The 13731-nt window shown below is 51.9% G+C and overlaps 6 protein-coding genes across 6 annotated transcripts; 5 read left to right on the top strand and 1 right to left on the bottom strand.

The window, feature by feature from the left end:
- Positions 1 to 421: 421 nt before the first annotated feature.
- On the top strand, positions 422 to 1482 carry gtmA (gliotoxin thiomethyltransferase; the record flags this gene model as incomplete). The annotated part of the gene is made up of 4 exons (XM_046083996.1): positions 422 to 803; positions 867 to 905; positions 966 to 1022; positions 1085 to 1482. 4 exons carry the CDS (start codon positions 422 to 424, stop codon positions 1480 to 1482), a joined length of 876 nt encoding a protein of 291 aa, XP_045939959.1.
- Positions 1483 to 2057: 575 nt separating this feature from the next.
- SMC2 (condensin subunit SMC2) lies at positions 2058 to 7156 on the top strand. The gene is made up of 5 exons (XM_046083995.1): positions 2058 to 2317; positions 2453 to 4610; positions 4668 to 5042; positions 5100 to 5773; positions 5830 to 7156. The coding sequence occupies exons 2-5, from the start codon at positions 2544 to 2546 to the stop codon at positions 6092 to 6094; spliced, it is 3381 nt and encodes a 1126-aa protein (XP_045939958.1). The 5' UTR covers positions 2058 to 2317; positions 2453 to 2543; the 3' UTR covers positions 6095 to 7156.
- Positions 6881 to 7545, top strand: LDX57_002345 (CUE domain-containing protein; the record flags this gene model as incomplete). The annotated part of the gene is made up of 2 exons (XM_046083994.1): positions 6881 to 7156; positions 7264 to 7545. The coding sequence occupies 2 exons, from the start codon at positions 6881 to 6883 to the stop codon at positions 7543 to 7545; spliced, it is 558 nt and encodes a 185-aa protein (XP_045939957.1).
- A 478-nt stretch (positions 7546 to 8023) lies between these two features.
- psf2 (DNA replication protein PSF2) lies at positions 8024 to 8963 on the bottom strand (the record flags this gene model as incomplete). The annotated part of the gene is made up of 3 exons (XM_046083993.1): positions 8024 to 8132; positions 8189 to 8778; positions 8850 to 8963. 3 exons carry the CDS (start codon positions 8961 to 8963, stop codon positions 8024 to 8026), a joined length of 813 nt encoding a protein of 270 aa, XP_045939956.1.
- A 317-nt stretch (positions 8964 to 9280) lies between these two features.
- alg10 (dolichyl-P-Glc:Glc(2)Man(9)GlcNAc(2)-PP-dolichol alpha-1,2- glucosyltransferase) lies at positions 9281 to 11201 on the top strand (the record flags this gene model as incomplete). Its single annotated transcript, XM_046083992.1, has 3 exons — positions 9281 to 10013; positions 10065 to 10202; positions 10261 to 11201. The coding sequence occupies 3 exons, from the start codon at positions 9281 to 9283 to the stop codon at positions 11199 to 11201; spliced, it is 1812 nt and encodes a 603-aa protein (XP_045939955.1).
- Positions 11202 to 11561: 360 nt separating this feature from the next.
- On the top strand, positions 11562 to 13624 carry LDX57_002342 (tyrosyl-DNA phosphodiesterase 1; the record flags this gene model as incomplete). Its single annotated transcript, XM_046083991.1, has 4 exons — positions 11562 to 12029; positions 12143 to 12255; positions 12358 to 12766; positions 12890 to 13624. 4 exons carry the CDS (start codon positions 11562 to 11564, stop codon positions 13622 to 13624), a joined length of 1725 nt encoding a protein of 574 aa, XP_045939954.1.
- Between the last annotated feature and the right edge of the window lie 107 nt (positions 13625 to 13731).

The raw sequence follows: 13731 nt of genomic DNA, 5'->3' as shown, positions 1-13731 counted from the left end.
GAGTGGCTAAGCAGCATTACCTACTAAACAGAAAGTAGGTAACTGATTGAGGTTACCTCGTATCCTGTAGGAACTATTCCCCTGTCAGATGGTGGCCACCTCCCGTCCAATGGTAGCCGGGCCCGTCCCTAAGGTGCTCCGGAGAGATTCTCGGACACTTTTTCGTACGACACTTGTCCGCGCAGGGTCAACTTCACTGAGGTATATATACTACAAGCAAAGGTATAAATACCTCTTCTGTGTCGAGGGATGGAGGTTGTCAACTTAGGTTCTTGTTTCTACTCATCGACCATTGTTTCTGAGCTTTGGTTTTCTCTGGTTGCTTGACTCCGAGGTAGTCAGGCCATACCGATCTATATATATATATATATATATACAACTACGTCATACAGTACCCTAAGTTCCACTTCCATCTTCCATCATGGCCATGAAACCTGAGATAATGGCGATGTACAAGCAGCAAGACTTTGCTGTTCGGTACAAGATCGCCGAAAAGGTCACCGGCCCGTTCGCCGAGGCGCTGATTGACATGTCTGGCGTGACTGAGTCAACTAAGAAACCGCTGGTTATTCTCGACAATGCCTGTGGCACGGGCATCGTTGCGAGATTCCTCCGTCAGAAAGTGGATGCTGAGGCCCAGAAGAGCTGGCGACTCACCTGTGGCGATTTCAGCGAGATGATGATCGAAGTCACGAAGAACACGATCGAAACTGAGGGCTGGGTCAATGCTGAGGCTAAATTGGTGAATGCTCAGGATACTGGACTTCCTAGTGAAGAGTTTACCCACGTCTTTGCGGGCTTCGGTAAGTGATCGATTAGGTCTGGTTTTCGGATGTGGATGAGGGTCTGATGCGGATTGTCTTTAGCGTTTACGACGTTTCCCGATCCCAAAGCTGCTGTGAAGGGTAAGTTCGCCTGCTTCAAGTGAAGCAAATGATAGAATGATGAGCTGACGAAGGAAAAAGAATGTTTCCGAGTCCTTCAGCCAGGTGGTATTGTCGGCAGCTCGACTTGGAGTTCAAGTAAGCCATTGGCTAATAGCCTTAACATCAATGCAAAAATGCTTGACTGACCCACGAACCAGCAAACTGGATCGGAATAACGAAAGCTGCTATCGAAAGAATACCACCCGGATCTCTTGCCTTCCCATCGCCGAAAGAATTCCTCGCCATCTTCAATGAAGGCTGGGACTCCGAGTCCTATGTACGCTCCCAGTTCGAGCAAGAAGGATTCCAGGATATCAATACCACCACGGTCATTAAGTACATGTCAGTCACTGTACCGGAGTTCATGCAGCTTGTTGAGCCGATAGTTGGCGCGGGGATTGGTAAATTCTGGACCCAGGCACAGCGGGACAAGCACGAGAAGGATGTTCTCCCGGCGATTAGGCAGTATCTGGAGGAGACGTATGGTGCAGATGGGCTGGTTCCTTTGGAGCCTAGAGCAGTTCTTGCGACGGCTCGTAAGCCTTTGTGGGTCTGAGGTGGCCATCATTACAAGCATTGGCTGGTTTCTTGAGATTGGCGTGCATTTGTTGTTGTAAGGGAGAAAGCTAAGTCAAATCGTGACTTCAAAGGGTTAAACAGTGGGTGTCAGTTCTATTGTTGTCATGAAAGTTGTATCCTTGACCTTTATCTGAGAAGTAAATTGGACAAGTCACTTGAAACATCTGATGATAGTTCATTGTTCTTTATGGTGCCGTAGCGCCAATCTTCATATTCAGTATATGTAAGCGAATCTGGATGTACTATGAACGGATCCGAGTGACTCGAGGTCGAGTTGAAGGTTGAGAAAAGGCTTGGATGATTTCGTCGAGACCCAGCCTCGACGCAAGTCCTCGTACGACGCAAGCATGAAACATACAACGTAGGTTAGACGGAGTGAGACAAGGAAATGTCGCCGGATTCCATGGGACTTCTTTGTCCAGGCCCGTCACGTGCCTGCCCCTCATGCTTACCTCATGCCCGCCGGCGCCAAACCCAAAGCAGCAAAGCATAAACACCCGATGATTCTTGAAGCGGCGCCCGCCAAAACAATAATCCTCTCAAGTCCATTCAAGTCCGCCCAGTCCCTCTGCGAACTCCCCCCGCGCCCCCCATCGATTCCCTAACGCCCTCCCATGCGCTTGAGTTTCTAGTTGATGGGGCTGGCTTGGAGTTGCAACCATGAGGATTACGGAGATCGTTATTGACGTGAGTTTTTCGTGCCGCTTCTTGCGCAGTCAAAAGAGAGGGGAGGGCAGAAAGAGCGGTGATTGCTAACAATCGAGGCGATAGGGTTTCAAATCGTACGCCGTGCGTACAGTGATTTCAGGATGGTATGCGCTGTTCCAATTTCATACTCTGAATTTATGTTGCTACGGGTGCAAATGAAAGACCGATGGCCTTTCTTTGAGGTCTGCGGCTTTCTTCGGTCGCAAACGGTGTTGCTAACGAGTTCACCTCTCCTATAGGGATGAATCATTCAACTCGATCACGGGCCTTAACGGCAGTGGTAAATCCAACATCTTGGATGCCATTTGTTTCGTCCTTGGTATTACGAATATGACCACCGTTCGCGCGCAGAACCTGCAAGATCTTATTTACAAGCGTGGTCAAGCTGGCGTGACCAAAGCCAGTGTGACAATCGTTTTTGACAACCGCGACACCGCAAAATCGCCCATCGGTTTCGAAGAATATGCCAACATCTCCGTGACCAGACAGATCGTTCTCGGCGGCACGAGCAAATACTTGATCAATGGCCATCGTGCGCAGCAACAGACGGTGCAGAATCTGTTCCAGAGCGTGCAACTCAACATCAACAACCCCAATTTTCTGATTATGCAGGGCCGGATTACGAAGGTTCTGAATATGAAGGCAGTTGAGATTCTGTCGATGATCGAGGAAGCGGCTGGTACGCGGATGTTCGAGGATAGGCGCGAGAAGGCCGTGAAGACAATGGGCAAGAAGGAATTGAAGTTGCGCGAAATCGAGGGCCTGCTGAAGGAAGAGATCGAGCCTAAGCTGGAAAAACTGAGATCTGAGAAGCGAGCGTTCTTGGATTTCCAACAGACTCAGAACGATCTCGAGCGGTTGACTCGCTTGGTTGTGGCTCATGACTACCTTCGTGGGGGTGAGCGATTGCGGGTTACCGGCGAGGAGTGCGAAGCGAAAAGACGCAAGGTTCAAACGCTCGAAGATAATGCGACGAGGCTTAAGAGTGAGATAAACCATCTGGAAGAAGACGTGAAGCGAGTGCGAACCGCTCGCGACAAGGAATTACGAAAGGGGGGCAAGTTCCAGGCTCTCGAGGATGAAGTCAAATCGCATTCGCATGAACTCGTTCGGCTGACCACGGTGTTCGACTTGAAGAACGCTAGTATTTCTGAGGAACAGGAGAAGCAAAAGGAGGTCCACAAAACCGTGAAAGACCTGGAGAAACTTCTGAAGGAAAAGAAGAAGATCTACGACAAACTGCAGGCCCAATACGACTCCGCTAAAGCCGAACTGGACGCTCAAACCGCCGAGGCGGAACAAAAGGAGGAATTGCTCCAGACATTGCAGACCGGTGTGGCATCGAAAGAAGGCCAGGAAAGTGGATACCAAGGTCAACTACAAGATGCCCGTAACCGTGCCAGTACCGCTGCCACGGAGCAAGAACAAGCCAAGCTGAAGATTGCGAACTTGGAAAAAAGAATCAAGGAAGAGGAACCAAGAGCGAAGAAGGCCAAGGAGCAGAATTCAGGCCTTTTGAAGGACCTCGAAGGTCTCAAATCGCAAGCCAAGAAGCTCGATGCGGAGCTGGCTAAACTTGGTTTTGAACCAGGCAGAGAGGAGCAGCTCTACCGGGAGCAAACGACTCTACAAAAAGAAATCCGCGAGTTGCGTCAAAGCGCGGACGGCCTCCAACGCAGGGTCGCAAACATCGACTTTCAATATGCCGATCCTCACCCCAACTTCGATCGGTCCAAGGTCAAAGGATTAGTGGCCCAGCTGTTCGCACTGAACAAGGAGAAGCTTCAGGCTGCCACTGCGCTGGAGATCTGTGCTGGAGGTCGTTTGTACAACGTCGTTGTCGACTCCGCAGAAACGGGTACCCAACTGCTCCAGAAGGGAAGACTCCGCAAGCGAGTGACGATTATCCCGTTGAACAAAATCTCATCGTTCAAGGCATCTGCCGAGAAGATCGGGGCAGCCCAGAACATTGCTCCCGGGAAGGTAGACCTGGCCTTGTCACTCATTGGATATGACGAAGAAGTCACGGCGGCCATGAACTATGTTTTTGGCAATACTCTGATTTGCAATGATGCCGATACGGCGAAGAGGGTCACTTTTGATCCGGCGGTGCGGGTGAAAAGCGTTACATTCGACGGCGATGTCTACGATCCTTCTGGTACTCTCTCTGGTGGTAGCTCTCCGAACTCAAGCGGGGTGCTTGTTACCCTGGGAAAGCTCAATGAGATCACGAGAGAGATCAGGAGCAAGGAGCGTCTGTTGGCTACTTTGGAAGATACCATGAGAAAAGAGAAAAAGAAGCTTGATGCTGCTCGCTCGATCAAGCAGGAATTGGACCTGAAGAACCACGAGATTACGCTCACGGAAGAGCAGATCAGCAACAACTCTTCCTCATCGGTAAGTGATCTCGAAACGGGACTGAATGGTTTAATGCCGAAGCTAACACGTTTTTAGATTATCCAAGCGGTCGAGGAGATGAAGGCAAACATCCAGCAGTTGAAGAACGACATTGCCGACGCGAAGACTCGTCAGAGTGAAGCATCCAAGGATATTAAGCGAATTGAGAAGGACATGAGTGAGTTCAACAACAACAAGGATAGCAAGCTCGCAGAGCTGCAAGAGTCGCTGGATTCTCTTAAAAAGAGTCTCGCGAAGAACTCAAACTCCGTCAAGACACTGCAGAAGGAGCTTCAAGATTCACGATTGGAATCGGAACAAGTTGGTGGAGATCTTTCAGCGGCCGAGGAGCAAAGTGCCGAGGCCGAGAATACTCTCCAATCACAGATGGAAGAGATCGAGTCGATGAAGAGGGACCAAGCTCGTATCAAGGTAAAGAGCAGTCTATGCTTATGAATACTAGCAAAGATGCTGACTTAACGTCAACAGGACGCCCATGATATGGCTCAAGCACAGCTTGACGATGAACGGGCCAAGCTGACTGGTTTTGACGACGAGCTGCGGGACTTGGACGCGACGATGAAGGCGAAGAACTCTCAGATTACCGAAGAGGGTCTCGAGATGCAGAAGCTTGGTCATCAACTGGAGAAACTGCAGAAGGACCAACAAGCTGCTGCCCAGGCCGTCGCTCACATGGAAGACGAGCATGAGTGGATCGCAGATGAAAAGGACAACTTCGGACGGCCCAACACTGCGTACGACTTCAAGAACCAGAACATCGCCGAGTGCAAATCGACATTACGCAACTTGACAGAACGATTCCAGGGAATGAAGAAGAAGATCAACCCTAAGGTGATGAACATGATCGATAGCGTGGAAAAGAAGGAGGCTGCGTTGAAGAACATGATGAAGACGGTCATTCGAGATAAGCGCAAGATCGAGGAGACCATCATCAATCTCAACGAGTACAAGAAGGAGGCTCTCCACAAGACATGGACCAAGGTCAACGCCGATTTCGGACAGATCTTCTCCGAACTGCTCCCCGGTAGTTTTGCGAAGTTGGATCCTCCCGAAGGCAAGGATATCACCGACGGTCTGGAAGTCAAGGTATCTCTGGGTAAGGTTTGGAAACAGAGTCTGACAGAACTGAGTGGTGGTCAACGGTACGTGAAGTTGTTTTGGATACTGTCGAAATTCACACAGACTGACATCCGTCTAGATCTCTCATCGCTCTTTCGCTCATTATGGCTCTCCTGCAATTCAAACCGGCACCGATGTATATTCTGGACGAGGTCGATGCGGCACTGGACTTGTCGCACACGCAGAACATCGGTCGTCTGATCAAGACCCGGTTCAAGGGGTCTCAGTTCATCATCGTTTCCTTGAAGGATGGCATGTTCCAGAATGCCAACCGGATCTTCCGAACGAGGTTCAGTGAGGGAACCAGTATTGTCCAGGCTCTCACTCCTGCGGACATGAAATGATCGTGCTGAGGTGGAGGGCTCTGCTCTTTTCGTGCCTAATTATAGTGTCTGCATCTTTCTTTTCTTGCTGTCCATATTCTTACGTTGTTGGTATTTGGTGATTGATTTCTCCGACAGTTTGGTCATTTCTGGGTTGGCATTGCGGGACAGGTCATGAAGGACTTTTTATGAAGGTGTTTCTCGGATCGTGTATATGGAGAATATTTTGTGTGATTTTGGCTATTTTTACCTGTGATGATACACGCTTGATAATGAATCCATGTTATGGAACCAGAGAACCTGAGGCATCGGCAAAGTAGGCAAACACCCGAGCCCCAACCGACTAATCCAACGGGTGCTCGTCCTCTCCTTTCTTCTTCTCACTCCCCACCTTCTTCCTCTCTTCACCCCCCACATCTCTTGTCGCTGTCACCGACCCCTGGAGGCATCATTGTTGTTTCTTATTCAGCGCCTCTGTGACGTATTCCGCATCTGTACTTACAATCCCCACTTCGCCGGTTAGTGCGAGACATTGGCGTTCCCGAATTCACCGCCACATAATTACATTGTCCATTCGCCGCGGCATCTCTATTACGCCGATCCACTTACTACCAAGCGTCCGGGCGATTTCTTCGACGGGTTACCGGAAAATAGCCTCTAGACAAAAGAGTGCAGTATTTCGATACCTTCACCTCAACCGTCAATCATTCCGACACCTCCGCTGGATTGATTCCGACCGATCGTCCACATCCCCGTGTCCATACCCCGTACCTCACCTCTCTCTCCACTCCACCCACACCCGACACAATGGATGAGGAACCTTCCCTGAACATTCCCTCGCTCCTCACCCTCGCGGTTGTGTCTTACTTTGTTATCCGCTGGTTTATGAACCGGGATGGGTCGGCTGGCACAGGTGGCGGTCGGAGTCGTGCCCGTGGCGTCGTTGATCCAGCCCAAGTCGAACAAATATCCCAGATGTTCCCTCAGTTGAGCACGCGCGATATCATGTGGGATTTGCAACGCAACGGAGGCAACGTTGCGGCAACAACGGAGAGAATCTTGACTGGACGGGGGTTGGAAACGGTACGTTCTTTCTTCCTCTTGTACATTTTGGCCGTGGCCTTTGCGCCGGGCTGCCCTGCTCGGGGATCGGTCGTGTGTCATCGTTTACTGATATCGATATTATTTAGCCACCGCCCTCATTCCAGCCCCAAGTCGCCATCCCAAGACCGACTGCGCAGCCGTCCGCGGCTTCGACGGCGACGGCGAAGGTAGAAGGCCAGGATTTGATCTCGCGATACAACCTTCAGGAGAAGGCCAATGGCGAGGATACAGTGAGCGCGCAAACGGGATCTAGTGGATGGTCGCAAAACAAGGAAGAGCGACAGCGTCTATTACAGAAGCGGAGGGATGACATGATCCTGGCCGCGCGGAAGAAGATGATGCAGAAGCAGCAGGGCACCGCTCAGTAAGACTGGGAAATTCTTCGACGTGAATTGTTTGAGGATGGGAGTTTTGATTTCGCTATCGCTTTCGAACTCGACAGAATGAACGCAACCGCCTCCCCTTTTCTTACCTTTTCTAATCATTCAGGACGCATCTTTGTTTTGTTTCCTACGAGAATGGTGCCCTGTCGGTTGGGCCGGCGCTGTAAGATTAAAGCAGGGATTCACACCTAGGAAAGTTCGTTACTTTGTCCTCAAGTCGATACGCAGCTGCCTTTTTCCGGACCAGTTTGTCCTCTATCTTGTCCTTCTCCTCATTTGACACTTACCGGAGTCTTGGTTGCCACAGCGTCGCATGTTTATGGTGTTGTAGGGTTGAAATCAGGGTACCTGCGATTATAGGAAATGAAGGGTATATATACACATAAATCAAATCCAAAAATGAGACTGTTTCTTTGTACACCAATAACTCCAGCTCGTGAGGGTCAAAAAAAGACGATATGCTTTAGAATTCCATGTCATCCTCGTCGTCTTGCGTCGCGTCATATGCGCCGTTGGCCATGTCCTCCGCCATCTGCTCTCTTCGGGCTTGTTCCTTGGACGCGCCAATACGCCTGTTGGTAGGTGAGATTCCCTCCCATTCCAAGATGTCCAGAATGAAGTGACATACCTTAGTCCATCCACAACACCCGCAATGAATCCTCTCCCCTCGGCGATCTCCATTGCCCCGACGCCGGTCAGGGCCACACCACCTCCGCCCGTTGCAGCCGCATCCAGCACGTCGGTCCCGGATCGGATCTTCGCCGTCCGCACTTCACGCAGCTCCTTCAGCAGCCGCCGCACCGTATTTGGCTCCACCAGATCATCGCTCGCGACGTCTAGCAACATCGTGCCCATCTCCAACCAGTGGAACGGCAGCGCGGGCGGCTCCCCAGCAGGGACATGGTCTTGCGCGACATTCTGGGGCAGAAACGGCGAGGAGGGGTAGTATCGTTGACCGTCGGGGGTATATCGAGGGGTAGCTACGGGTCTTTGGTGCCCGCGCTCGCTGAGACTCGGCTGCCCGGGGAGAGGGGGCGGAGGGGAGAACGCGTTCTGGTAGTCCTGGTGTTGGGCCTCGATGTCCAGAATGAGCGAAAGGGACTCGGGATGAAGCCAGGGCGGGGGGAGAATGTTTGCGCGCCGTTGGCGTTTGAGGAGCAGCGCGAGCCAGAGGGGGAGGGTGGCTCGGCGGGGTGGGAGGAGTGGTTCAACGGGGCCCTGGGAAAAAGAGTTATGACGCGGTCAATGATGAATAGGGAGATATGGGTAAGGGAACCTGAAGTACTTACGCCGAGCAGCTCCAGGCCCTCTAGACGTTGACGCGGAAGGATCGTGACCATCTCCATCTCGGCCAGAAACGAGATCTCCGGGGGCGTGATGCCCCGCGGGAGGGGGAAGGCCATTGACCGTCAATGCGAGCGGGATCGAGGGTCAGGAATGTTCGCCTTGGGCCTGGAAGTCGCGGAGAAGAGCAATGGAGGACCGACAGAGGGAGGCACAGGCGAAGAGCAGGGCGAAAGAATGCCGGATCGCGAAGGCATCCCACCGGCCTTGTTTGGCCTGTTTGCAGACTTGCCGTTTCGGGCAGGCGTGCATCGACTTTCTTTCCTCCTCTTTCTCTCTTTCTTCTTCTGCTTCCTCTTCTTCTCTTCTTCCGTTTCGCCTCGGATTTGTTTGCTTCCTGCCGACTCTCTTGGTCAATGGACCCCCCGTCTATACCATGAATTCTCTCAAACCCGACTCGGGCCTGGCTCGCGCCGCCCGCTACGCTGTTCCCTTCGTGCTGCTGCTGATCCCCATTTGGATGACGAAAGTCAACACCGTCATTCCAGAACCCTATTTGGACGAAGTGTTCCATGTCCCGCAAGCTCAGGCATATTGGCACCATAAATGGACGCATTGGGATCCTAAGATCACGACGCCTCCGGGCCTGTATCTGTGGTCCTATGTCATTTGTGCCGGTATTCGGGCCCTCCGCGGCACTCCGACCGAACTCGACCCGGAAGCTCTGCGCGCAACCAACATGGCGGCCGGAACTGTGTTCTTGCCCTTAAGATTGCAGACATTGCTGGATACTTTGCGCAAGCAGCGTAACACTCGTCCCGCGGGGGCCTGGCTGAGCCATACCGTCTTGAACATCTGTCTCTTCCCGCCGATCTTCTTTTTCTCCGGCCTCTACTACACCGATATTCTCTCGCTGCTGGTGGTGATCGAAGCTTACAATTGGGACCTGAAGCGGACTTCGACGATTACGACTGTTCCTTATCGACATCTCGTGTTCATTGTATTCGCGCTGCTGTCGTTGGCCTTCAGACAGACCAACATCTTCTGGGTCACACTTTTCTTGGGCGGGCTGCAGGCGGTGCGAACAGTGAAGAAATATTCCAACAATACTGGCCCAGAGGCGAAAAACGGCTTACATGACCCTTTGGTGTCGGAGGCTGCGATTGGAGGTGAGCTACTTGTGTAAGTGCGAATTCAATAACACTGCTAACTGAGCTAAGACTACTTCCAAACGGCCTTTTCCCTGGGTATCGCCGTTCTGCGCAACCTGGGTCGCATTATCGTGGCGGCCATTCCCTATGCCATAGTGCTCGCTGCCTTTGGTGGGTTCGTGGTGTGGAATGATGGCGTTGCTTTGGGTAAGTCTAGAGTCCGAGACGGAACAGTTAGGGAAACCGAGAGCTAACAACAGTCCAGGCCATAAAGAATTCCACTCTGTAGGAGTACACCTGGCGCAAATGCTGTACATTTGGCCGTATATCGCGTTCTTTTCGTGGCCAATTCTCGTTACGCCAATTCTCAACTTGCTGCTGCCGCAGTCGTGGTTGCCCAAGGTCTTGAACTATGGATTTCCCGAGAAGCAGAGGAAGCTGCCCCGATTCTGGACAGCTTTGGTACTTATCCCGGCCATGCTTGCCGTTGTGCATTTCAACACCATCGTTCATCCGTTCACCCTTGCCGACAATCGCCATTATATGTTCTATGTATTTCGCGTGCTCCTCGGAAGCCATCCTGCCGCTAGATATGCCGCCACCGTCGCCTACTTTCTTTGTGGCTGGGCTGTCATTTCCGCGTTTGGGTTCGTGATATATCCAGCGCCTCCCCAGTTCATTCGAGTGCCCGCTTCAGCATCTCCACAGTCGAAGAAGCAGGGGGCTAAGGAATCCGGCTCGAAGCCGAGAGCGGAGCGCAAACAGAAGCCTTCTAAAAAGACCGCTGCGCCTGCACCCGCTCGGGCACCACCCATCAGTCCCGAGGCCTATGCTCAGCTGCAACAACATATCATCCAGCGTCAAAGACAAGAAAACCAGGGACCGCGAGTGAGTTTTGTACTCGTCTGGCTTGCCGCGACCACTGTTTCTCTGATTGTGGCTCCTCTCGTCGAGCCGCGGTACGCGATTATTCCATGGGTTATGTGGAGGCTCCATTTGCCGCCGCAGCCTACGCCGCAAGCGTACCGGCAACAGCGCCCTCAGAATGAGAAGGAGGCGCTGCACAAAGAGATCGCAACTAATTTCCCTCTCTTCTTGGAGACGCTGTGGTTCCTGGTCATCAATGCGGTGACGGGGTATGTGTTCCTGTACAAAGGGTTCGAATGGCCCCAGGAACCTGGCAACATCCAACGGTTCATGTGGTAATTATTTTTAATCATCACCTTTCTTGCTGTGTGTTAGTATAATAAAATTGGGAGGAAGAGGTTCATGTATGTATATAGAGCGAGGCTGTCGGGAACCCGGCAGGTGGTTGTATGATATTATCGCCTTGTAGTTGTTAGTAAGACCAACGTCGTCTGTCTAAACTTTGATTTCCCGTTCTCATCCCTTCATTCTTCCACTTGAAGGGCATCGCAAAGCTAAAGTCCAACATTGTGCCTGATAGCGTATAAATCAAAACCATCCATGAGGCTGACCCGGGTCCCCTTCTCGGGCAGGTTGTCTTCGCGTGAAACCGCATCCCGTCTTCCTTTCTCTTCTCTTCCCCCATTCATCTATCCAACCATGGCGCATGAAGACGCCAACCAGCCCGCCAAAAGAATAAAACTATCGTCCACGGACACAGCCCAGGCGGGACATACATCAACTGCCCCTTCAGCATCGCTCTTGGCATCTCTCCACCGACCCATCAGTCCGCCCTTGCCGTCTTCAACGTCATCGTCATCCCAAACGCCAAACCCCAACCAACCGCTCAATTCACTCCCAACTACATCCAAACCAAAGTTACTCTCATCGCCTTTCCAACTCACCCATATCCGTGATTTGGGGTCATCCTCCGCCAACAATGTCGACACTGTCCGGTTGCGTGATCTTCTCGGGGATCCTATGATCCGCGAATGCTGGCAGTTCAATTACCTCTTCGATGTCGATTTCCTGATGCAGCAGTTTGACGAGGATGTTAGGGCCTTGGTGGATGTGAAGGTCGTGCATGGCTCGTGGAAGAGGGAGGCGCCGAATCGAGTGCGCGTTGATGTATGTGACCCCCTTTCTTGTTTCCCTATCAATCCAATGTGTTTTGTGTCGCGTGCGGAGTTTTATCGGGAGTGTTGTTTGTCAATTGATTGATTAACTGATGACAATGCTAGGAAGCATGCTCGCGATATCCTAACGTCGAGCCTATCGTGGCGTATATGCCTGAGGCGTTCGGGACGCATCATTCCAAGATGATGATCTTGTTGAGACACGATGATCTTGCTCAGTATGGCTCCCCCGATCTTTTATTTATGGATTATCAAACCCCGAGCCTATAGTGGCAATAGGACCAAGTCTAGAAACACTAAACACTGACCCATTGCTACAGAGTAATCATCCATACGGCCAACATGATCCCCGGAGACTGGGAAAACATGTGTCAGGCCGTCTGGAGCTCTCCTCTTCTTCCGCTGCAGACGCAGACGCAGACGCAAAACGGAGCCGAAGAAGCATCGACGACCCTTGGCACTGGATCGCGCTTTAAGCGCGACCTTCTCGCCTATTTGAGTGAGTACGGGCCGAAGAAGACAGGTCGTCTGGTGGACCAGCTGCGCAAGTTTGATTTCGGCTCTGTGCGAGCAGCGTTGGTGGCGAGTGTTCCGTCGAAGCAGAAATTTGGGGGACTGGATTCTAGTAGGAAAACCGTTTGGGGATGGCCGGCTTTGAGAGATGTATTGGGGAGTGTGCCGATTCAGACGGAAATAAATCAGGATAAGACACCACATGTTGTTTGTCAGGTTCGTCTATACAGCGCCCTCTTGCCCTGATATTCTTTTTGCTTTCTTCCTTCTTCAAGACGTTGCTATCGATATACCCCCGACCCCCGACATGCACCGTCTCAACTAACAAGGAAAACATAGATGTCTTCCATCGCATCGCTCGGACAAACAGACAAATGGCTAAAAGACGTCTTCTTCCGATCCCTGTCTCTAATCAAAAGCAACGGAACAGGACGGAAGAGCAACGCACCCAAATACTCCATCATCTTCCCCACCGCTGACGAGATCCGTCGCTCCCTGAACGGCTACGGATCCGGTGGCTCTATCCACATGAAGATCCAGAGTGTCGCGCAGCAGAAGCAGCTGCAATACATGCGGCCGTACCTACGCCATTGGGCCGGAGATGCTGCCTCAGGCTCGGCTGCTGCACGAGAACGAGAACGAGATGCAGGCCGTCGTCGCGCAGCGCCACACATTAAGACTTACATTCGGTTCTCGAATCAAGAGATGAACTCGATTGATTGGGCGATGTTGACCTCAGCGAATCTCTCGACGCAGGCATGGGGCGCCGGTGTCAATGCCAACGACGAAGTACGTATATGTAGCTGGGAGATTGGGGTGGTTGTCTGGCCAGACTTGTTTGCCGAGGATGCGGACCGAGCAAACGGATCGGTGATGGTACCGTGCTTCAAGACAGATGTCCCCGAGAGCAGAGAGGAGGACGAGGGAGGGAAGGCATCGGTCAGAGTAGGACTTCGGATGCCATACGGTCTGCCTCTGGTCGACTACGCAGCCGACGAGAAACCCTGGTGTGCGACAGCCAGTCATAGTGAGCCGGACTGGATGGGCCAGACGTGGATGGATGATCCTCAGTAGAGTTTCCCGGCTTTCACTCATCGCAAAAATAGTATCGAATCCCTCACTACAATCCAAACCAGCCAGACCACAAAAGCCATAACAACAAAAATAGAGATAATAGAGTC

Source organism: Aspergillus melleus, assembly GCF_016097325.1.
Source record: "Aspergillus melleus strain CBS 546.65 chromosome Unknown contig1, whole genome shotgun sequence".
NCBI classification, from domain to species: domain Eukaryota; kingdom Fungi; phylum Ascomycota; class Eurotiomycetes; order Eurotiales; family Aspergillaceae; genus Aspergillus; species Aspergillus melleus.
Note: the sequence above shows the minus strand (reverse complement) of the source record. Positions and strands in the feature narration are given on the sequence as shown.